The following is a 24390-nucleotide window of genomic DNA, read 5'->3' on the forward strand; positions in this document are numbered from 1 at the left end:
TTTGGTGCATGGGAGGATACCCAATCAACTGAGCCACTGATCCTCCAACTGATCCTCCTCAGGGCCAGAGGATCCCTCCCAATATCCGCTCAGCAGTTATAAAGCTCCAACACCCCATGGACTCTTGCTTCCATTCCCCTGAATTGTATTCTGGGAAATCAGGCAAACTAAATAGGGATCTCGTATGTCTTGCTCACTGCTGCCCCGTACAACGCCTGGCATTTAGCAGGCACCCAGTGTCATTTCACTTGCCTGGGGAATAAGGGCCCCTGGACAGTAACTGCCGCTTAGTTCCTCAGCCACTGCTCTCTGCCCCCCAGCACTCTGCCTGTGCCTCTGGCCAGGCATGCAGTCAACTAAGTCCTGTGGTCTGAGAGGCCCCCCAGCAACTTGGCAGTATCTGTTGCATTAAAAATACACCCCCATTCTGACTCAGCTGTAGAACGCAGGCTGTGGCATGTAGCAGCACTGTGGCTGTGACCATCCAGCACAGCCTGTGAGCAAGAGTGGGAACCACCTACAAGTCCACTGGGGGGAGGGACCTTCTCACAATATATGGAGGTCTGTGCACCCCTTAAAAAAAAAGAGGCAGAGTGGGGTGTTCTGGCATGAGGTGAACGCCAAAGAACTTTTGTGGAATTAAAAAGTAGCGTGCCCAGCAGAACAGAATAGGACACACATGCGTGCGTGCATCTGTCCATCTGTGCCCTGTGGGGAAATACACAAGGTTCCTGCCTTCCTGGGGGAGGGGGCCCTTTGCACTGAAATCCCCAGTATGTCGCTGGGGCTGGCAGCCAAAGTCCAGTGGAGCTGCTAGACAGTTTCTGGCAGTTGCCAACACACAGATTATCTCATTAAAGCACAATCCCATGAAATAGTCTATAATCAGTTTTGTTTTTTAACAGAAAACTAAGGCACAGAGAAGCTCAATAGTTTACCGAAGATGATCTCAAAGGCCGAGACCTGGTGGCTTGGAGCTCACGTAACCTGGTCCCCAAACCGATGATCTGATAATACAGACACATGCAGTTTTCCCATGAAACACAAGTCCCTGGGACGTTCCTGATCCCCGATGTTGCCTCATCCACCGGGTCCCGTGACTGTCTGTGTTCCGCGGGGCTGGACCTCGGAGGTAAGCTGCTGCTCAGCCGAGGGGCAGACCACACCGAGCCTCCCAGAGGGGCCGGAACTGGTTCCGGAGGGCCACCCCCACCCCGCCCCCCACCCCCTGCGCCCCGGAATCGCTGCACGTGGTCGGCGAGCGCGGAGGCGCTTCCTGGCGTCTCGGGGGAGCCCGGGCTGACGAAAGGCCGCTCCCAGGTCGGCTGTGCCGGCCGCGCGGGGCGAAGGCTTCCCTCCGGAGCCCGAGGCGAGCCCGACGGGCGGTTCCCACCGGTGGGGTGAGCGCGCGGGGCGGCCCGGGGGCGGGACCGGGAGGGCTGCGCACCGCGCGCGCGGCGGGCCGGAGGCGGAGGCGCGGAGGGGCGGCGGCGGCCCCGACCTTCCGTGTCCCCGGGCGACGGCGGCGGCGGCGGCGCGGGGGTGAGTGTGCGCGCGCCCGTGCGGCCGGGAGTCCAGATTGGAGCCGCGGGCCGGGGCTGCGCGACCGCCGGTGCCCCTTCCTGGCTGCGGTCAGCTCCTTCCGGACGCACTGGGGCCCCTTCCCCCGCGTCCTGGGCGTGGGAGCTGCTCTCGGGCGGATCCCGGGAACCGGTGGCCCGCGGGGGTGATTTCTGGGGTGAGGGAGACCCCGAGACAGCAGACCCAGAGCAGGACTTGAGGGCAGGGACTGGGGCCAGACACAGCTCTCCAAGGCCAGGGCCAGGCCAGGGGGTCGTCCCCAGCATTCGCTGAATGGGCCCGGTTCCGTGTTGGTCCCGGTTCCGTGTTGGCCCCGGCCCCGATTGGCTCCCTGACCTTGGATAGTTCACTTTCATTTTTGGGTCTTAATTTTCTCATCTGTAAAGTGGAGAACTTGGGCCCATTGTTTCTCAAGGCTTTGTCATCTCAAAACGTCTGTGAAGGGTCCCCTGAGGGTTTCTTGGGACTTTGCAGTTTAACCAAAAACAAAACCTGACTAGTAAACCTGGGATCTTTCTTTCTGTCCGACCCCCCCCCCCCCCACTTCTCCCGCTCCCCCCAAATCTCAGTGAGGCATCTGGTTCCTGGGGAGGCTGGGCACTCATTGATTGCAGAAATGGAGACCTTTGTTCAGCAGGACTTAGGTCATCTGCCTTCGCAGGGACTTGCCACCTCCCTAAAAAAGACGGATAACTGGGAATTCTGGTTACATGCAGAGTCAGCAAAGGCAACTAAGGAAACTTGGAGAAGCTGCGTGGGGGATGGATGGCCAGTTATTTGCAGGAGCCCCAGAGCTCTGCTCACCCCGGGTTCCCCCTCCACCCCATGCTTGTCTCTTCCTCCTGTGTTCCCCATGAGACTGGTGCAGCCCTGGGCAGGGTCCTGAGCTCAGGGCACGCTGGTAGGTAAAGGGTCAATGTCTGCCCGTGACCAGTCTTGCCAGCACCCCTCCTGTCCTCTGCACCTGATCTGTACCTCTCCGCTTCTTGGCAGTACCTCCCTCACCTCCACCTCTTCCCAGCCTTCCCACGGCCTCGCGGTGCTGCTGCCCGGTGCTGCTGCCCACTTCCCGCTGACTGCTTTGTGTGGTCATAGACTCTTTCTTCTTTCTCTTTCTCTGAGTTTGTCTTTTCCCTCAGATGGTGATCCCCCGTCGGGAGAGCTGAAGGGGGACTTACAAGGTTATTTCTGGTTTTATAGTGGAGAAAGCACAACGTACTGTGCCTGGCACTATTTATTAGGGAATGTCTCTGGAGTAAAAATAACAGCTATCATCCTTCAGTGATTCCTCTTTGCCTAGCCCTGCTTTGAGTGATTTACTTGGAGGGACTCTTGAAGCCTAAACAACTGAGTTACTATTATTATCCCATTTGCATGCAAAGAGGGGGCAGAGAGACATTAAGTAACTTGCTCAAGGGCACACAGGTGGGAAGTGGCTGGCGGCACAACCAGTTACTTTTAGCCTTTGCGCTAAATAGCCTTTAGTGGGAAATGGATCTAAGGACTATTTTCCTGGTGGGCCTACCTAGGAGGTGAGCAGGTGAGGCAGGAAAGGGTTTCAGGGATTGCCAAGTGCAGGGCGGACATCCTTGGGTTGTTAATTGCTTTCATGTCTCTTGGGGGTACAAGGTAAGAGGAAGGAAGTAAGGGGTGATAGGACTGACTGGTAAATGCTCAACAATGTTTGGGAGTACCTGCTGTGGGCCAGGTGAGAGGCGATGGTCCCTGCCCTCCCAGAGTGCGGCATCTCAGGTGCAGGCTGGAATTTGTTGCTAGATCACACCTTGCAGACCCACTCCTTCCTTCCTTCCTTCCTTCCTTCCTTCCTCCCTTCCTTCCTTCCTTCCTTCCTTCCTTTCCTCCATCCTTTCTCTCTCTCTCTCTCTTCCTTCCTTCCTTCCTTCCTTCCTTCCTTCCTTCCTTTCTTCCTTCCTCCTTCCCTTCCCTTCCCTTCCCTTCCCTTCCCTTCCCTTTCCTCTTCCCTTTCCTCTTCCCTTTCCTCTTTCCTTTTCTTTCTTTCTAAGGTGGTGTAAGGAGCAGGCTCAGAGATACCCAGACCTGGGTCCTGAGGCTCAGGGACATGGGAGTTACGGGCTTGAACTCTGGAGCCAGATGGCCTGGGCTCACCTGCCGGCTCCACAGCTTCTAGCTTGGGCAGGTCTATGGGCAGGTCTCTTCACATCTTTGACCCTCAATTTTCTCTCCTGTGAAATGAGAAAAACCTTTAAGGAAAGGGGCCTGATTGGTGCAGGGTATTGGATGTTACACTTGCATTTCTTTCTGTTCTCCCCACAGCAGTTACGCCAGGGAGGCCTCCGTGAGCCCGTTTTACAGATGAGGACGGCTCAGGGAGTTAGTTAAGTACCTTGACAGTGAACATCACAGAGCATGCGAGTGGCTGAGTGGGGCTTCTCGTCCATGCTCTTTGGCACGGAAGCCCTCGCTCTTTTCCCAATAGTTTATTGCCCTCTTGCTTCAGAGCCTGATGCAGGGCAGTAAAGGCTCATTTTTGCATATTCTTGGTCCGTGGAAGGGGCTCCCGTGTGGTCTTTCGAAGCTTAAAGTCAGGGCTGGCTCAGGTGCATGCAGTCTGCTCAGTCACACAGGGCCCCCACTGAGTAAGACCCCCACTTGGCTGAAGGCTCTGCTGTCACTATCTTGAAATTCTTCATCATTTTTTAACAAGGGGCCCCACATTTCTATTTTGCACTGAGCTCCACAAATTATGCATCTGGTCCTTTTTAAAGGACCGAGAGGGTTGGAAGGTGGTGAGGGAGTGGGAGTCAGGTTCTCATTTTTAGGGGAACTGAGCGGTGGCGGGCACCTTGGGCCAGCTTGGAATCAAGCAGATGTGTGCTGACTGGACACTTCCTGGCTTCACCAGTGTCGAGAACCATGGCAGCAAAAGACAATTTTAGTGTTTTTTGTGTGTGTGTGTTTTTTTAAGACAGATAGGGCTGGTGTGTCATCCCAGGAACTTAGGCATGATTTTCCTTGGTGAGGGATGAGTCTTAGGCCCCAGGTGGACACACCACAGATAAGGTGTGCAGGTCCCACCCAGACTGTATGGCACTATAGAGACTGCATGTTGGTATCAAGGAAAGACACATTTCTGCTTTTGTTGATGAAGTGGCTAAGGGTCACTCCCGATGCACGTGCCTGACCTGGCTCCCGAGGCTTCGGAAACATTTCCAAGGTCTTTCAGTGCCAAGTGCCAAGAGGATGCATTGCTCCCTCACTCTCAGGGTTTTGTTTGTTCCCCCCTGTATTGGTAGCAGGAACTATTTAACTGACAGCATTTCCATTTTCTCTTTGGCCTCCTGGAGGCTCAAAACCAAATTCTTAGATCAGGCATGGCAACTGTGTCAAACCTCACCACAGCTACAACCAGAGAGAGTATTTATGGCATGTGACCTTTGTTCCATATGCTGTTAAACGTCCTTTATTTCTATCGTCCTATCGATTCTTTGCAGCAACCCTGTGGGGAAGGTACCACTGTTTAAGTATAGGGAAGCTGAAGCTCTTTGAGGTTAAACCACTTACCCACGTTTACCTAACCTGTGGGTTGTAGAACTGACCTTTGGACTGGATAGTCTGACCCTGGGGTTCATGTTCTTGAACCTAAACCTCTGCTAGGGACCCTGATTGCCAGAATATCTGGGTATTTTTATTCTTCATTATCATAACTTTAAAACATCCCCCCGCCACCACCATCCTGATTTTCTTTATCATTTGTATTTTGCAATGTCTCTGGGAAACTCTGAGATCCTTCGTATGAACAAGTCTCCCCATGATGAATGTACCTGTGCTGCCCTTAGTAAGGGAATGGAAATGCCTGGGAACCGCCCCCCCCCGCCCCCCCCCCCCCCCCCCCCCCCCCCCCCCGCCCCCTCGCCTCTCCCTGGGCAGCTCCTGAGTTCCCAGACTCCCTGATGCGTCCGAGCTGGAGCAGACCCGAGGCCGGAAGGGAAGTTCTCAGTCGCGGTGTGGAAGGGTTTTAGTTCTCACTCCCCCTGAGAATGTTCCTCAGCGTGAGGGGAGAGACCAAAGGCAAGGGGAGAAGACTCCAGTTGCCTCTCCCTGGCCTTGTGATGACTTGGGCTGGGGAGCCCAGCCTGCTCAGGTCCCGGCCTGAAGTTCTTTCTTCGCTGTTTTCTGAAGGTGAGTGAAGCTGAGCTGGCTGTTCCAGAATGAACCATAGCGCTGAGAAGGGGAAGTAGACCCCACTGGTTCTCTGCTATGGCCTGTGAGCCGCAGATGGGCCCTGGTGGGGCGGCCGGCCCCTTGCCCACCTCCTCTCCTGGCTGGAGTGCCCTGCCGGTGGGGAGCCCTCCTGGCTGGGGGCAAGGTAAGGCCATGACCTCAATTCCCCCCCCCCACCCCCCCCACCCCACTACTCTCCCCAGGATCCTGAGTATGGAGGGAGGGCAGTGGAGGGACACAGAAGTGCCTTTAGATGAGGGTGGGCATTTGGGGATTTGTTCCCAGGCCAGTGTCTGTCATCTCTACCCATTCTCTCTGTCACTACCTCCTTAGATCAGGCCACCATCACCCTCTGCTTGGATTTTTGCTGTAGCTTCCTAGCTGATCTCATCCCCATCTTGCCTCTTCTATCCATTCTTTAATTTTATTTATCTAAAAAAATATATATTTTTATTGATTTCAGAGAGGGAGGGAGAGAGATAGATACATCAATGATGAGAGAGGATCATCGATCGGTTGCCTCTTACATGCCCCCGACTGGGGATCGAGTCCGCAACCCTGGCATGTGCCCTGACTGAGAATCGAACTGTCATCTCCTGGTTCATAGGTCGATGCTCAACTGGCCAGGCTGCTATTCATTCTTTATATGGCATACAAAGAGATCTTTATTTATCTTTAAAGATTTTTCTTTTAATATTCCATGAAATAAATTTTTTTTTAAAAAAAAACCTTTATTGTTTAGAGTATTACAGATGTCTCCCCCCCCCCCCCCGCCCCCCGCCCCATTGCCTTCCTCCACCTGGATCCCTACCCGCCCCGGCCCTCACCACCTTATTGTCTGTGTCCATGGGTAATGCATATATGCATATAAGTTCTTTGGTTAATGCCATGAGATATCTTGATTGTATATTTTCCAAAGTACTTTTCCTGCCACATCTTCCAAAAGATTCCATTTGTCTTTCCAGTGCAATGAAAGATGCTGGATTCTAGTTCTGTCCTCGCTTCTCTTTTTGAGAGAACTATATTCCTAATGAATTCAATAATACCTTATCTAATAAGGAGAAACATTTACAGCTATCAGAAAGATGTGCATTACTTTTGAATGGAGTCAGCATTTTGTGGGTTTCCAAAAAGGCAGCAGTTTGAAATCACGACTGGTGACAAGCACGTGTCTGCTGAGGCAAGGGCCAGAGGGCACAAGGGTTCCTTTTTTTACTACTGTTATTAGGAAAGCAATTTACACATACACAACAGTGGAATGAAACGGAATGAAATAATTTTTCTTTAGAACTTTGAAGACATTACTCCACTGATTTTTGGCAAACCAGTTCTTATTTTGTAGGAACCCCCCCCCCCCCCCCCCCCCACTCACACATATACACTCGCTCACACACTTCTTTGGTAGCTTTTCAGATCTTTCCCCCTAATCTAGGTGTGCAAACAAGCCTTTCTAAGTGGAGGAATTGCTATTTTCACTTTAAGGAACAGATGAAGGACATGATTGCCAAGAATCTGGAACTTCTGGTTCGGAAGGCAGACAGAGAAACCGTGGGGAGTGTTTGCATTGCTTGGGCAAACATTTGTTCAGTGGCAAAGCGCCTGCTGGGGGAGCAGTTCCCAAGCTCTGTGTGGAGTCCAAGCCTCCGTGGGCTCCCCATTCCATGCTGTGTGATGGAACGGGGAGCTAGTCGGGGCCCCATCCAGCATGCGTGCCTGCATTTTGTGTATTACCTTTTCTCCTCCTCCTTCTCTTTCTTACTTTCACTTCCTCTGGTAACATTGGTCAAGTTCCTTTGTTCATCTTTCAAAGGCTCCTTTTCTTTTCTATGATAATGGTGTCCACCTCTTAGGGGCCCTTGGAGGAGTAAATGAAATCATGACTTGAAGCCTGGTACATAGTAAAGGCTCAAATCCCAGAGGCTATTCTTATTTTACTTTATTGTTCTATTTTTTCCTTATTTTACTTTATTGTTCTATCTGTCCTTATTTTCTTTTTGCCTAGTTTTTCTCATTTGCTTATTATTATTATTATTATTATTATTATTATTTTTAATCCTCATCCCCGAAGATATTTTTTCCATTGACTTTAGAGAGAGTAGGAGGGTGGGAAGAGGATGGGAGGGAGGGAGACAGAGAGAGGGAGACAGAGAGAGAGAGAGAGAGAGAGCGAGAGAGAGAAACATCGATGTGAGGGAAACACTTTGATTTCCTCCTGCATGCACCCCAACCAGGGCAAGATGAACCTGCAACCAAGATACATGCCCTTGACCAGTAATTGAACCCGGGACCCTTTGGTTCTTGGGCTGATGCTCTAACCACTGAACCAAACCAAACCAACCATGGCGTTATTATTATTTTTTAATCCTCACCCTAGGATATGTTTTTATTGATTTTAGAGAGAGAAGAAGGGAGAGAGAGAGAGAGAGAGAAGCATTGATTAGTTGCCTCCTACATGTGCCCTGACCAGAGATTGAACCTGGAACCTGGGCATGTGCCCTGACTGGGAACTGAACCTGCAACTTTTTTGGTGCATGGGATGATGGTCCAACCAATTGAGCCATCCGGCCAGGGCTCGTTCATTTGCTTATTTTTAAATCTAATTTTATAATTTTATCTTTTTAAAATTTATTTTGATGAAGCCACCTTAAATCCTTTCTGGTGTGGGAGTGAAAACAAATACAGTTGACCCTTGGACACACGGGTTTGAACTGTGTGGCCCCACGGACATGCTGATTTTTCTCAATAAATACCTGTGCTGTTTTCAGTCCGTGGTTGGGAGTCTTCGGATGGGGAAGGCCAACTGTACACCGTTTCATGTAAGGGACTTGAACATCTGCGGGTTTTGGTATCTGTGAGGGGTCCTGGGACCAATCCCCCGTAGATACTGAGGGGCAACTTAAGTTACACCTGGAGCCAAAAGTTGCGCTCGGATTTTCACACTGGGAGGGGCTGCCAGTAAGTCCGTGTGCGCCTTCTACAGTTGCTATAACGAATTACCGCTGGCATAGTGGCTTGCAGAACATAGGTTACCTCTCCGGGTTCTGCGGGTTAGAAGTCTGCCTTTGGCCTCACTCAGTGGACGTCCTCTCTGTGTCAGCAGAGCTGCATTCCCTCAGGAGGCTCAGGGGAGAAGCTGGTTCCTTGGCTTTCCCAGCTGCTAAGTAAGGCTGCCCACATTCCTTGGCCCATGACCCCTTCCCCCTCTTCAAAGCCAGCGGTGCTCTGTCTCTGTGCCTTTCTTCCAGTCACATCCCTCCTGACTCTTTTGTCTCCCTCTTCCACTTTTCGGGATCCTTGTAGTTATATTGGGTCCACCCAGATAATCCAGGCCAGTCACCCAATTTACAGTCAGCTGATTAGCAACCTTAAGTCCATCTGCAACCTTAATTCTCCTTTGCCGTGTACGTAACACATACACAGGTTCTGGGGAGTGGGGTGGGGATCTCTGGGGCCCATTGTTCTGCCTACCACAGTTGGTTATCTGAGACTCTGCACCCACTGGGAATGCAAGAGTTGAGCAGTGCTTGAATGAATGTCTACTCCATCATCTCCTCACTGTAGTTTATTGTTGTCTCTGTTGAAACATCCCTTGTGATGGGGAGCTCACTACCTCCCATTCTGTGTGGACAGCTCTCATTTTGGGGAGGTTCTTCCCTACATGGTCTCCCATTGTGTCCTAATGGCCTCCATGCTCCAGCCCCCAGTTCTGCCTCCTTGGGGCTTTCCTGTCAACTCCAGTTCTTCTGTAGGGAGTTGAGAACAGCCACCTGTCCATCCTTGCCATGGGAAGGCTCTAGTGGCCAGAGGAGGTGACAAGTTCATCCAAAGTAGTAGTGATTGCTCAGCCAGGTGAAGCTCCTGTCTGCTTTCAGATCTCCGCAATGGCCAGGTCCTTACGGTTCTCCGGATCGACAATACCTGTGCACCCATCTCCTTTGATCTGGGAGCCGCAGAACAGCAGTTGCAGACCTGGGGCATTCAGGTGAGGGCTGATTTGATTACATCCTTACTGTTTTTCCTTCCTTCCTTCCATCCATCCATCCATCTGTCTGTCCATCGATCCTTTCATCTAGTTCTTCACAAAATATTTCATTAAACATATAGCATATTCTTGATATGGTAAGGGAGAGAAGGGAGATGTGTTAGAACTGTCCTCTCTCCCGCATTATTTCACTTAACAGACGTGCATTTTGGATACCCACTCTGCCAGGCCCGTAGCTGGGCACTAAACATGGGAGAGGTGAATAGGCCCCGGTGCCTGGGCTCACACTGCTCCCAGAGCCCAGTGGGGAGATGGACATATGTCGGGTGAACCCGACAGTCTGATATTAATGCTGCATGAGAGGACTGTGTAAGGCATGGAAGACGGCCTGCCCAGGAGAAAATGAGAAACCTGCCTGGTGTGCGGGCAGTGGTTGTAAAAGCTTCACAGAGGAGCAGATACTTGATCTGGGATCTTGAGGAAAAGTAGGAGTTTGCTGGGTGGACAGGGGGAAGGGCATTTTAGGAGAGGAAACGTTACAGGACTCATTAGCAGAGAATGCAGTACCTTTAAGCATAGTGACTCGAGGTCTAGGCATCACAGATCCATAGCTCTGGATGCAGATCGAGCTCTCCTTACTGCCTGTGTGACTTGAGACAGATGACTTAACCTCTCTGAGCCACAGTGTCATCATCATGAGGGCAACATTAATACCTGTTACATAGGGTTTTTGTGATGATTAAGTGAAATAATGCCTGAGGAACACGGCACTGTCTCTGGCACAGAGTAAATGTTCAATAAATTGTACCTATTGCTGTCGTCATTAAGTACCCCAGCTGCGGTTTTCTCCCCCAGCATGGGAGCCTTTCCATGCGCTTCCCAGGGAGGCTCAGTTATGGATGGGGAAGGTACACTGCTAATTTTACCCTGCAGGTTTTAGAGTTCACGTCTTTAAACTGAATTGCATTATTGTGAAAAACAACATTTTGTTACCCTTAAAGGGAAACTTTCCAAATCGATAGTACTAAGCCCACATCAGCACAACTGCTGGTTTATCTTCCCCCGTTTCCTTCCAGCCTTTGTTGAGAAGAACATTTTTCTTAAACAGTTAATCTTCAGATGGGGTTTTCTTCACCCATAAACAGTTTACATACTGTCTTGCTGTGTTCCTACACAGCACCTTTCCTGGTTAAATTCTGTTTTCCTTTTTTAAAAAAATACGTTTTTATTGATTTCAGAGAGAGGAAGGGAGAGGCAGAGAGGGTAGAAACATCACTGGTGAGAGAGAATCATTGATCGGCTGCTTCCTGCACGCCCCACACTGGGGATTGAGTCTGCGACCCGGACACGTACCCTGACCAGGAATCGAACCGTGACCTCCTGGTTCATTGGTTGACACTCAACCACTGAGCCACACCAGCCACACCAAAGTCTGTTTTCTTAAGCAGTCCACTCTTGTGGGGCCTTTTGCACTACGGCATTATTGTGTGGGCAGGAAGATGGGAGTTTTCAGTACTTTGGGCTGTATTAATAGGTACTGATATTGCAGTACTGATAATAGCACTTGTTCACCGTGGAACCAGCACTGGGCCAGCATACACATACACTTAGATACACATATCTGTCCAAGAAGACAAAACCAACTGTGGTCGGCAGAACAAAGGCCCCCAAAGATGTCCAGATGATATGTATAAACATAGTATATATATATATATATATATATATATATATATATATATATATGTATTTACTGTATAAGTACTGTGTTATCTTATTTAATAGGCACACCGCCCCTACAAGGTGGGCACTCTTACTATCCTTGATTTACAGAGGAAGAGTCTGAGGCGCAGAGAAGTGCAGTTACTTTCTCCAGGTCACACAGCACATGAGTGGCAGGGCCAAGGTTTGGACCCAGGGCCAGCTGACTCCCAGGCCTGTGCCTTAAACTTTAGGCTATCCCGGGTGGCCATGAGATACTGAGCCTCGTGCTGCAGGGATCTCTCTGTGGGATGTCCTCCTGGCTTTTGAGCCGCCCCACCTCACCGGGGAGGCCTGACATTTCCTGAGCCGGGAGTTGTGCCCTGCGGTCGCCATCAGTGCTCTGAGCTCCTCATTCTGCCTCTGGTCCAGCCCAGAGCCAGCCGGATCCCCCTTCCGCATGACAGTCATGTGAACTGGGAATGACATGCTTGCTGGCGGGAAGGAGGTGGGGAAGGTTCTCTGTGGCTGACTGATCTCTTTCCCTTGGGTGGCCAAGCAGGTCCCGGCTGACCAGTACAGGAGCTTGGCTGAGAGCGCCCTCTTGGAGCCCCAAGTGAGAAGATACATCATCTACAACTCCAGGCCCATGCGGCTGGCCTTCGCTGTGGTGAGGAGGGAGGTGGGCCCACACTGTCCTGCTGTTGCCCCTGTGGCATGGCTGGATTCGGCGTCTTCTGGTGAAGCCTATTGGCGTGGGTGCGGGTTTGGGGGCTGGTGGCCCCGCTGCCTGGCCGAGGGCAGCACCAAGGACCTGGGTTTGGGATAAGGGAATTGATGGCAGGGAGTTGTGGCCAGGTCCCCATGTAGAGGATGGGAGCAGGGTTTACTGAGGGCAGAGCTTGGCATTGTGGATCTGCAGACCCACCACTGAGGCTCTGGACTCGGCGTCTGGCTTTGGTCAAGACTTCTCTCCTCTCTGGGACTTGGTTTCCCCATTTGTTTAACAGGTAGGTCCATTTTGGCTCTAATCGTGTGTGTGTGTACACACGTGTATAGATACATATAAACATACATATATACCTACATATATACAAACACACACATGCATACATATATATGACATAGCCAGTATTTGAACCCAGGCACTCTGGTTCAACCCCTCTTAATCACTGAAACTTGTTGCTCCTCTATGGAAAATGGTCGAATACCACTCTTAACCCCTATGTCCTGCTTCTCAGGAAGGAAAAGGGACGGCAACTGGCTTTTATTAACTTTCTAATAAGTGTTATGCTGTTAACATATGTTATCTTCTTAATCCCTATATCAACCCTGTGAAGTTAGTATTATCCCCATTTTACAGATGAGGAAACTGAGGCTCAGAGCGTTGTTATAATTTGTCCAGGCCACATAGCTGTTGAAGGATCACGGTGGGTTTCTGCCTCAAATTTCTCTCCCTCCCAAGCCCCCTGCCTTTTTCTGCTTTATTTAAAATCAGTGCAAGCAGGGATTTGGAGTAATTATTCTTACCCCATTTTCCTACCTTCACTTATGATCAGGGAACAAGGGCTCATTCTCACAGGCCGCCATCAGTCTCTCACGGGCCCTGGGAGCTCTGTGCATCCAAGGAGGTGTCAAGTGTGTCCCCTTGAGTGGAGCTGCCTCGCGCGAGGACTGGCGTTCCTGACCTTGCCCTTGCCCCACTTCCCACAGGTTTTCTATGTGGTGGTGTGGGCCAACATCTACTCCACCAGCCAGATGTTTGCCCTGGGGAACCACTGGGCGGGCGTGCTGCTTGTGACCCTGGCCGCGCTGAGCCTGACGCTGACTCTCATGCTCATCTTCGAGAGACACCAGAGGAAGGTGAGATGTCCGGGGACCCCAGCCACGTTCCCTCTGGAGGGCTGTGCTGGCAGGAGGATCCCCAGTCAGAATTTTTCCTTTCATCCGCTTCAGCAAATTGCTGCAACCTTGAAATTCACACCGGCTCCTGTGCCCAGTGACTCAAAGAAATTAAGTCACGCATGTGATTAAATCCTCTCTGTCTTTCCTGTCGGATCCCTGTGGGTTGTTTCTCTGGAAACAAGCTCTCTTTTGAGAGTCTGGGAGGTGAGAGAGGGCACAGAAGGCCAGTATTTGTGTGGCACTTAAAGGTTCCTGAGTCCTGTCACCTCCTCCCCCCATGCTCAGGAGGGCTCTGAGCGAGGAGGGGATTACCGAGGATGGGGTGCCTGAGGCCGAGGGTTGAGGGAGCTGGGTGGGTGCTGGCTCTGTGCTCTGTTGACAATCACGTCTCATTTAACTCGGCAGCTACTTACTAGGCAGTGAGTGGGTGGTCAGAGTTGGGTAACTTGGCCCGATCCCACTGTGAGTGGCGGAGCGGGGGTTCAAAACCCGAGACCTCTGATTCCCCATCTCATTCACAAAGGAGATTGCTCCCTCCCGGCGTGTGTGTGGCTCACTAATGTATTCTGCTTCTTTAACATACTTATGGAGCACTTCCTATGTGGTTGATTGTCTGTTAAAGGCTTTACGTACATTAACTCATTAAACCTGCCCAGTAAATCTCTGGGTAGAGTCTTCCATAGTCATTTTACAGATGAGGTACCGTAGGCTCCAAAAGGCTCCAGGAGTAGTCCAAGGTCATGCTGGCAATAAATGGCAGAGCTGGAATTCAAGGCCAGGACACTGAGATTCCAAGCCAAGTTCTCAGTTAAGACCCGGCTCTCTTGGTATTTCATGGATGCTGTGGCAGATCGCCGTAAGCGTAGTAACTTAAACAACACAGATTTATTCGCTTACGGTTCCGCAGTTTAGAAGGTTGACACAGCAGGGCTGCATCCTTTCTGGAGCCTCCAGGGAGACTCCGTTTCCTCACCTTTTCCTGGAGGCCACCTGCATTCTTTGGCTCTTGTTCCCTTTCTCCATCATCAAAGCCAGCAGTGGCAGGTTGAGTCCCCCCGTGCGCCCCCCCACCCCAGATTGTTTGGAAAATTAAGTGACTTAATACATGCCAACTGCTTATAATCGTACCTGCTATAAAGTACGTGCTCAGTAAGTGTTAACTGTTACAATTATTGAGTCTTTTGGCCAGTGGGGAAAAAGGCTCAGAGAGGTTAAGTAACCAGTCCCTGGCCACACAGCTTCCTCAGTTCTTGCCTCAGCTCAAGGACTTCTTCCTCTTTGGATTCCTTGTCACTCATGACCATGCATATCCCTCTTCCTGACCATTGTCATCTTACTGTTAGTGGCCGACCTGCATTACGTAGCGTCCTTGAGAGCCTCCGCACTTTGTATATACTGCCTGCTTCCCCTTGTTTGGGGCATGAATATCCTTTCTCAAAATCGGAAGGTGTGTGGGGAAGGCAGGTAAGCCCCTGCCGTGTATCCCATACAGAATAATGCACGTTGCGAGGGCATGTGGGAAGGTCCTAAAAATATTTGTTGCAGCCAGCGTGGTACAGTGGAAAACACTGTGCTCTCAATTCAGTATCAGCATCGTAATGATATCATTACCTGACGTGCATTGAGTGTTTATTCTTCCCAGGGTTCTGTGTGGATGAACTCATTTCATCCTTATTATAATCCTTGCTATGACAGGGAGTTAGTGTCTCCAATTTGGAGATGAGGAGATGGAGGCAGAGACATAGTGAGTAATTTGTCCAAAATGATGCAGGTAGTGAGAGGTGGAGTCAGGTGATGCAGATTTCTGAAAGGGGAAACCACCCTTGCAAACATTCTAGGCAAAACACAATCCCTCCTTGATTTTCATAGTAGTGGCATTCCTGGAAAATTCGCTGTATTTTCAACCTGTTTGAAAACAAACCCACTTTGGGTTTAAATGTAAAGTGGAGTTATGTGGGCCCGCCAGAGAACGATGAGTAGAACTTTCACCCAGAGGACATTTTTAGTCCAGGTTGGCCAGGAGACGATTCTTCTGTGTGGGATTGTCTCTCATGGGGCATGGCCTCAGTGGGAGGCACGCAGTTAGCATCCCTGGCCCTTGTGCCTAAGGACCAGCTTTGCCATCCATTCCTGTGGCAGCAGAGTCTTCTCACATTTCCGAAAGCTCCTTTGGGAACCATTGTCCTTGAGCTGCTTTCTAATGGCATCTGAAGCCCTTAATGGGGAGGTCTCTTCCCCAAACCAGCACTGTGGACCCTGACACCCTTCTCCCGTCTCCCTAGCCTGCTTAGCTTCTACTTTGTCAACTAAATCTATTCTGTAATTGGTTTGGGTGGGAAAAGGAGACAGAGTTGCAGAGGGCACCCACGCTCCACTGAGGGCCAGGCACTGTGCTAGATGCTTCGGAAAGTAGGTGCCTTATAGACGGAGTAGGTGCTTTACTGACCAGTCCCCCACCCCCATTCTTTCCCCCATCAGCCCCCTCCAACTCTCCTCTATCCTCCCGCCATCCCCCTCCATCCCCCACCATTCCCCCTCCATCCCTCCTTCATTCTCTCTCCCCCTCCATCCCCCCTCCTCCTGCAGATACCTGTGGCACCTGACTGTGTCCCAGGCACTGGCTTAAGTGCTTCACACACACAAACTCAATTCAATCTCAGCACATTCCTAGGAGGCAGAGACTGTCTTTTTCTTTGTTCTCACGCCTGAAGAAAGCAAGACTCAGGGAAGGGACTTAACCTGTCCAGGGCCCCACAGCCCGGAAGTAGCAGAGCTGGGCTTCAACTATGCCTGACACTATTGAATGGATTGTCTCAGCAGCTCCACAATTCCATTTGATAGAGCGGACGTGGATGTGTCTCGAAGAAGAGGACTGTCCCATGGTGTCTAGGGGTGGGGTGAGGTGTGGTCATTTCTGGTGTCCGAGGGCTCCCTGGCAGCATGGAGGTCTGGCCACAGGGCTGGTGTTTGTCTTACAGGCCAACACCAACACGGACCTCAGGCTGGCGGCTGCCAACGGAGCCCTGCTGCGACACCGGGTGCTGCTGGGCGTGACGGACACGGTGGAGGGCTGCCAGAGCGTGATTCAGGTGCGTGTCTCCGAGAGACCTCTCCTTGACGGCCCACTTTTGGGCTGATGGGGAGTGGTGGCCCCAGGTTCTCCCAGTCTGCACAGTGTCTGCCCGGTCTGCTAATAAGACAGTGTAGGCAGCCCTTCCCTTCCTCCCTGCTCCAGTGTTCCTTCCTGGAGACTCTTCTCTGGGTGGTACCTCCATGGGGCAGGCTGGAAGGGAAGCTCAGGGACAGTCCAAGCCTCACTCATTCAGCATTTATTCAGCAAACCGTGGGGCCTCCTCTGTGCCAAGCACAAGCAAGGCCCCGGGAGAGGCAGGTCAGCTCCTGAAGGCATTGTCCACCTGGCTTGGTTGCTTTCTTTGCCCTAAGGACAGTGGGGAGAGCTTAGGTGACTAGTATGAGGTCACCCAATGGGTCTTGGCTGGGCTCCCCAGGTGGGATTGGCTGAATCTATTTAGCACTGCATCTGCCCCTTGCCCAGTGGGAGCACAGAGTGGGCGGGTGGCGGGAACCTGGGAAGAATCTCCTTGTGCGCATCACCTGTTCATCCTGCAAATATTTACTGAGAGCCTAGTGTGTGCCAGGCACTGCTCTAGACACACACAAATCCTTGTGTTTAGGGAGCCTGAGATGGTGTAGAGTGTAAGGGGATCTTGACTGACACCTGGGGGTGAACTCGATGGCATTGTAAGGTGTCTGGCAGTTCAGATGTGACATGGAGACTGACATTTCCTTGAACCAGGGGTCCTTTCAGCCTCACTTGTCTCTGAGTCCTCTTTATGGATTGGCACATGGGGTGACTTGGCAAGTGTTAGTTGGAGGCATAGATGGATGAATGACCCATGAACGGACACATCTTTAAAAATAATTGGGTTCTTTCATTTTCAAAGTAGTATCTTGGGATGAGGTGATACCATATCTTGGTTTTTTTTTTTAAATCATTGGGGTGGGGCAGGGTGGGTTGGGGGATGGAGGTGTCTGGGGTGAGTGATGGGTGGGGGTGGAGATGAAACAAGAGTAGCCATGAAGTGATAATTCCTGGGACTGTTGAGGCTGTGGCGGAAGTGGGGGTATTGGTGAGGTGAGAGGACTTCGTCCCCTGCTCCCCTCCCCCCAGAGCACCCACGTTGATTACCTCTGACCTGGCTGTGGGTAGTGGGGTGACAGCTCTGAAGGGTTTCATTCATTTGCATGTTGGATTCCAGACCAAAGGGCCCCTGAAGATGAAGGCAATAGCCCTGGATGGATACGTGATGTCCAGGGCGGCTTGGAGTCTATCAGATGCTTAGTGACTGTGAGAGGTGGGGCTGCAGCCTTTTGGGCAGGTGTACACATGGAGCCAGTTTTCTATACGAAGGAGACTTGCTCCTGCGTGGGGACTCTGGAGAGAGCAGAGTGGCATGTTCCCGCCAGAGGCCAGGATACATCCAGTGGGCCTCCAGCAAGGCGGCAGGAGACAGAAGACCATCTCAGGGATGGAGGGTTCAAGGTCATGCTGGCTTTGAGCCCCAGGGCTCACAGCTTCTTCTTTCCCCAGCTCTGGTTTGTCTACTTTGACCTGGAGAACTGTGTGCAGTTTTTGTCTGAACATGTTCGAGAAATGAAGACTAGCCAAGAGGTAAGATACCTTAAATGAAAAACAAACAGACAGAATAAACCAGGAGAACAAATTGTAGAGTTTGCCTTATCTCCATGTTGGGAAATGTCTTCGGAGAAGTTACTTAGAAGGAAGGACACCTGTGTCAAATCAGTGGTGGTTTTGCTGAGGGAATAAAGTCTTTGTAACTAAGCACATGGTAAGTAATCTCCTTTTTTAACTATTGGCATTTTCCACATTTCCTATAGTGAGCATATGTTTATTTATAATATAATAATAATGAATGTTAATAATAATAATGAGGATCCTGGTAGAGGCAAGTACCATGCATTTAGGCGGCTTTCACTTGTTCAAAATGCCTGCCCACTGTTTATAAACAAGATCAGGGAACTCTTGCTCTAATTCCACAGATGAGGAAACCAAGGCTCTGAGAAATCCTGTCGCTCTCGGGTGGTCATGGAGCCAGTTGGTGACTCCCAGTTTGGGACCTGGCCCTCCTGTCTCTGAGCCCTGGAGTCAGCCTTTCCCTGGGCCCTATGTCGGTCTTGAAGATAGGATTGTGGGTTAGCCCTGATCCTGGCCCATTGGGCAAGGCCTTTGAGTTTCAGTTTGCTCATCTGCAACGTACAGGGAAAGTTTTCCCAGGCTGCTTTGAGGAGCAAATGTGAGTATAAGGAAAAGTGCTTTAGAAGCTCTGAAGGACCGTACTTTTGTGGGGAATGACTTGGTCTCTCCAATGTGGCTCAGTTCCACCTTCTCCCAGCGTCTGAGTCTGTAGAAGGCCCATCCATCCTCTGTGATCTGCAGCTCAGGCAGCGCCTTGACCTCCCACGTGCCACCCAACTTGGGACACCACCCGGGCTCCCTCTGTTTCCTTTGCAGTCCTTGCTGAGACGAAGGTTGAGCCAGCTCTGCGTTGTCATGGAGACTGGGGTGAGCCCCACGACGATGGCGGAGGGGCCTGAGAACCTGCTGGAGGAAGCTCCCCTCCTGCCCAGCAGTTCCCGTCCCACAGAGCGGCCACTCATGCAGTCTGAGCTTCACCAGCTCGTTCCGGAGGCTGAGCCGGAGGTAATGGGCCCCCCGGGGCGGTTGGGCCACCTTCTCCCATGGGATATTTGCATAGACTCCAAGTGGGGACCTCAAGTTGTACATTCCGAGGAAAATGGCTGTCCTCAGTTGGTAGAGACCATACAGGTCTAGCCTACTAGTTTTGAATATTTTTTTTCTCATCCCCAGCACTTCAGAAAATAGTTTATAGGAGTTTTTTGTTACTCACTGGGTTTCTCCCCCATTTTTAATATCTTGGACATTCTTTTTGGCAGTTTCACTGGATGTGTAGTTGTGTGTTGATGGATCATAGATTGCCTTAACAGTGGTCGGCAAACTTCTGCTCTTTGGCCCCTTGAGTGTGGCTCTTCCACAAAATACCGACTTCTGTGCATGGGCCACGAAGTTTCAGTTGCACTGTACGTGCGTGCCTGCACGTGGTATTTTGTGTAAGAGCCACACTCAAGGGGCCAAAGAGCCGCATGCGGCTCTCGAGCCGCAGTTTGCCGACAACTATCCTAATCCTGAACATGTTGATGAATATTTGGATCATTTTAAAATCTTTTTACCAATCTATCTACATGTTTTGCAGTTAGATATTTAAATCTTAGCCGGTGTTGCTCACTGGATAGAGCATCAGCCCTCGGACTGAAGGGTCCTGAGTTTGATTCCAGTCAAGGGCACCCACCTTGGTTGTAGGCTCCATCCCCAGTCCTGGTTGGTTGCGTGTGGGAAGTAACCAACCGATGTATCTCTCTCACATCAATGTTTCTCTCTCTCTGTCTCTCCCCCTCCCTTCCACTCTCTCTAAAAATCGATGGAAAAATATCCTCTGGTGAGGATTAACAAAAACATTTAAAAAAAAAATTAAATCTTATATTCATCTCTGTTGAATTCCAGTTGCTCCAGCCCCAGAGTTCTGTTGGTCTTGCTAAGCTGTCTGCTGGGTTTGACCAGTGCTGGTAGACCAGGAATCTGATACTGTGTTTGTGGCTCATGCTGTCCTCTTCTCACTATGAGGATACACCCACTGTCTGGGAGACATGCAGTGAGGAGTGAGTTCAGGCATGGTGTGTGCAGGGAAGTGGGGGGCTTGCAAATAGGACCATTAGGAAAGAAAAAGATAAATATATTAATCTCTTTACTTGAACCTCATGGTCTTTTTAAAAATAGTTATTTTAAAAAATATAGTTTTATTGATTTGAGAGGAAGGGAGAGGGAGAGAGAGATAGAAACATGAACGATGAGAGAGAATCATTGATTGGCTGCCTCCTGCACGCCCCACACTTGGGATCAAGCCTGCAACCCAGGCATGTGCCCTTACCGGGAATCGAACTGTGACCTCCTGGTTCATAGGTTGACACTCAACCACTGAGCCACACCAGTCGGGCCCGATGGACTTTTTTTAAAAGCGCACGAAAGATGGATAATATCACGTACTCTATTGTGGCATGCATGTCTCGGTTTATGTGAAATAGCCTATTAAATGTGATGGGTCTTTAAATTATATTTTCAAATTCATTCAAATCAATAGTAGTACAATTTCCTGCTGAGAATATCAAATCTCAGCGTGTATGCACATGTTTGTGAAGTAGCTGCCCTTATAACTTAGTGAGAAAAAATATAATCAATGCCCACGTCTTAGCATGAGCCAGGCGTCGTATTTCAATAGGAAATCCATGCCTGTGAAAGACGGAGAGATAGTTATAATGACCTCTTACATTTCGACAGCTTTTTGTTTTATCATGCATAAAATTCTTTAGCATGCTTTCTGAGGTATGGATTAATTTTTCTTCTCCGATGGATGACTTCTAAGAAGTCAGCTGATGTGCGCAAGGTCACAGAGCAAGGGAGAATGTGGCAAAGCCAAGGGCGGAAGCCAGGGGGTATTCTGTTCCTGCCCACCCCCATTCACTCGTGCTTTTCTTCAGTGTGTTTCCTTGACCTCATGCATTTTACAGGCTCATAGACATTGGAAACTGGAAACAGTGTGTGTGTATGTGATTGGCTGGGATAAATCAGGGCTAAATTCTCTAGCACTTTGAGGCTCCGTAGTTTTTGTGTGCATATTATAATTGCCTGTCAGCAGTTAGGTTACCCACTTCAGAGATAAGGAAACTGAGGCTGCAGTTGCAGAGCTGGGGTTCCAGATCAGACCAGGCATCTTCCAAGAGCCCCAGACGAGGGCCCGGCCAGGTTCTTCCCAGGGAGCATCCCTGCCGGCCCAGGGGTGTGAGGACCGCTTGGCTTCCCCACGTGCACGAGCTGTGTCTTCGTGGCCCTCACTCTGCTTCCCTGCTTCTTCCAGGAAATGGCCCAGCAGCTTCTGGCAGTGTTTGGCGGCTACTACATCCGGCTCCTGGTGACCTCCCAGCTCCCCCAGGCAGTGGGGACACGACACACAGACTCTCCAAGGGTTCCGTGCCCCTGCCAACTCATAGAAGCCCACATCCTGGGCACAGGGTGCTGCCCGTTCCTGGCCAGGTGACCTAGGCACAAAGGTACTCATCCTCCTCCAGGACTGAAGGCGAGAAGTCAGGGAGGCCTCAGGAGCCCAGGGTGGCCCATGGTGAGCCCTAGGCGAGGAGAGAAGCATCTGGGGACACTCTGAAGGGTGTGTCACATCAGCAATGGGGTGTCGGGCTCACTCCAGGACCCTGCACAGAAGTGACTGTTGACATCCCCTGGTGACTCCAGGCCTTTTCAGAAGCAATGGTTGCCAGCTGCTCCCACCTGCAAGCTACTCTCCGGGATGCTTGGAACCGTGGGCCTGGAGGGAAGGGCCGCTCTGCCATCCCGTTCACTGTCTGAACAGCCCAGCAAATGTGAAGATGACCATCAACATTTGGTCTCTGCTAATGCCCCCATCTCCACCCTCTCACGTCAGATGGGGAAACAGAGGCCCTGGGAGGATGCTGTTCTATGTGGCCCTGCCTCGGGCCTCTAGGATGACAAGGCTGCCTCTTCCCAATCTGAAAAAAAGAAGTCGATTCTCAGATTGTTCTCCTTCTTTAAGTTTTCTCCTGTATTTAAGGAAAAACAGTGGTACATCTGCTTGTTGTCTGCCAGTACTCAGGCTACCAGGAGACAGAGGAAACAAAGAAACAGCACGAAACTGCTAGTGGGGCTATTTGGAGAACACCCGTTTTGAGGACTTATTTCGCTCAAAGGCCTGTGTGCTTGTGGCTGTGGTTTTATGCTGCAGGTGGAGAGCAACGCCCGGTTTCCTGGCCCTGGCCCTGTTCTGGAGAAAGCATCCGCTGTCACTCGTGGGTCCCATGAAGAGCTGTGCCTTCATTCGCAGTTTGGCCTCACCTCCCACGAAGTAAAGTTTCATAAGTTGAAACGTTTTGCTGGACTGACATACCTATGCCATAGTAGCTGTTGGCTCCTATGCATGCTTCAAAGCCCCACCTTTCTTACCCCACCTTTAGGGAGCTTTCCAACACAGCCAGGCCTGCTACTGTTTGCCTCCGTTTAAATTCTTGATGTAGCTGCTGCCTTTACTGATGTTTTATTTTATTGATTCTATTTTCCTGTACACATGCATATTTTCCTAGCTAGACTATAAGTTCCTCAAGGAAAAATACCACACCTGATCTTTTGTGAATGGCCTGGTCCTGCTAAGGGGTAATTGCTTTGTCATCTCCATAGTAGCTTTTGCAAGTAGCTTTTTGTGAGATCAAATGATGAGGTTGGTACAGACCTGGGTTCTGGTTCTGAACTGCCACTTCTAGCTGTGTAACTTTTGGCTGGTCCTCAGTTTACCCATCTATGTAAAGGGTAGATTCCATGACTCTTAATGGCCCCTCCAAAGCCAAAGTTCTGGAAATGTCCTTTTTTTTTGCTCCATTATGGCCCTTTGTCTCTCTGACTTCTTTGCCTTTATGTACATGTAGAAAGGTTCTAGAGCGGTGGCCACCAACCTTTCGGACCTCACGGACCACCAGTGGTCCGCGGACCACCAGTTGGCAACCGCTGCTCTAGAGCCCCACATGGATGAGGTGTCCCAGACCCGATGCACCTTTGGACAGAACACTGGCCTCGCTAGCAGGAGGCCTGGATTCTCTTTCCAGATCGGCTGCTTCCTAGCGGCGTGACCTTGGCTAGGTCACTTAACCTCCCTGAGTGTCATTTCCCTCCTTTATAGATGGATCTGGTGAACATGAAATGTAATAACATGGGTGACTTGCCGTGCAAGAGATGAGTCTAACTCTTGCTTTCTCTGGGCCAGAGGAGAGAAATCGTGTGTAGAGCAGCCCTTGGAAATGGCTGTGTTAGGCATTTCTCTTTAGCCAGCTTTTCGGGCAGCTTTGCTCAATGAGAATTATTCATGAAGGTGATTATTACTCTCTTTGTCACCTGCCACAGAGGAAGTGTGGGCTGTGAATGTGATCAGTAGAAGCCCGTACTTATCATCCAAGCATAAAATCCTGGTAAGTATAATAACAATAAAAATGTGTGGAAAATGACAAAACAGCAGTTTTCCCATGTTAGGGCTTAAAGGGTCCTTGCGTGTCCTTCCCTGCCTTTCCTCCGTTTCTAACGGTCTCCCCTGCCGGGTGGGGCGTTCAGCTGTGCCCACGAGGTACATGCTCAGCTTTCTCATTGAGGAAATTCTGTCATCTCTGTCTTGCCCACTTTACAGGGCTGCCAGGAAGATCAGGTTCCACAAATGAACGTGCACCCTAAGTTTGAAGGCCCTGTGTTCATGGCAGCCATGGCGATGGGGAAGGTGGGACAGTGTCTGAAGTGGGTGCTTGGGTTCTGGAGTCACACTGATTCCAATCCGAGTTCTCCCCACCCTTAGGTCTCACTCCTCCCGCGTAGAATGGGGATAGGAGTACCTACCTGGCAGGTTATTGTGAAGATCACATGACATAAAAAAATGTCAAGTGCTTGCAGCTTTGAGTTGCAAGCTTGAGAAAGAGCTCAATAAATGGTTGCTATTTTTCTTAAATCTCTCACTGTCTTGTATAGGTAGGTGCCCAATGGATGTGTTTGTTGATGTAGTAGGCCATTAACAGTTTATGTTTATTCAGTCTACATCAGACCTCAGTCACTCCAGCACCGTGGGATATATTTATGTGAATAAAGTCAAATCTTTCTTTTTGTTTTTAATGCTCTTATGTCAGGCCAAACCATATTTTTTTAAAAAAATATATTTTTATTGATTTCAGAGAGGAAGGGAGAGGGAGAGAGATAGAAACATCAATGATGACAGAGAATCATTGATTGGCTACCTCCTGCACACCCCGCACAGGGGGATCGTGCCCACAACCTGGGCATGTGCCCTGAC

At 50.4% G+C, this 24390-nt stretch overlaps 1 protein-coding gene across 6 annotated transcripts; it reads left to right on the forward strand.

The window, feature by feature from the left end:
* The first annotated feature begins 945 nt into the window (after positions 1 to 945).
* TMEM268 (transmembrane protein 268) lies at positions 946 to 24051 on the forward strand. Of its 6 annotated transcripts, none has more exons than XR_011473362.1 (10): positions 1293 to 1400; positions 5743 to 5929; positions 9657 to 9766; positions 12027 to 12134; positions 13178 to 13327; positions 16348 to 16458; positions 17982 to 18062; positions 18924 to 19112; positions 21400 to 23527; positions 23740 to 24051. XR_011473362.1 is itself a non-coding variant. In XM_070430774.1 (9 exons), exons 2-9 carry the CDS (start codon positions 5821 to 5823, stop codon positions 21577 to 21579), a joined length of 1038 nt encoding a protein of 345 aa, XP_070286875.1. In that variant the 5' UTR covers positions 946 to 1132; positions 5743 to 5820; the 3' UTR covers positions 21580 to 24051. The 6 variants fall into 6 exon arrangements, 4 of the variants coding, with proteins under 4 accessions (XP_070286875.1, XP_070286873.1, XP_070286877.1 ...); XR_011473363.1 differs by having other exon boundaries at positions 21400 to 22416; positions 23463 to 24051; XM_070430774.1 differs by lacking the exon at positions 1293 to 1400 and adding an exon at positions 946 to 1132 and having other exon boundaries at positions 21400 to 24051.
* The last annotated feature ends 339 nt before the right edge of the window (positions 24052 to 24390 follow it).

This window comes from Myotis yumanensis, unplaced genomic scaffold (genome assembly GCF_028538775.1).
Source record: "Myotis yumanensis isolate MYYU_CA2020_CCGP unplaced genomic scaffold, mMyoYum1.0.hap1 SCAF_12, whole genome shotgun sequence".
Lineage (NCBI taxonomy): Eukaryota > Metazoa > Chordata > Mammalia > Chiroptera > Vespertilionidae > Myotis > Myotis yumanensis.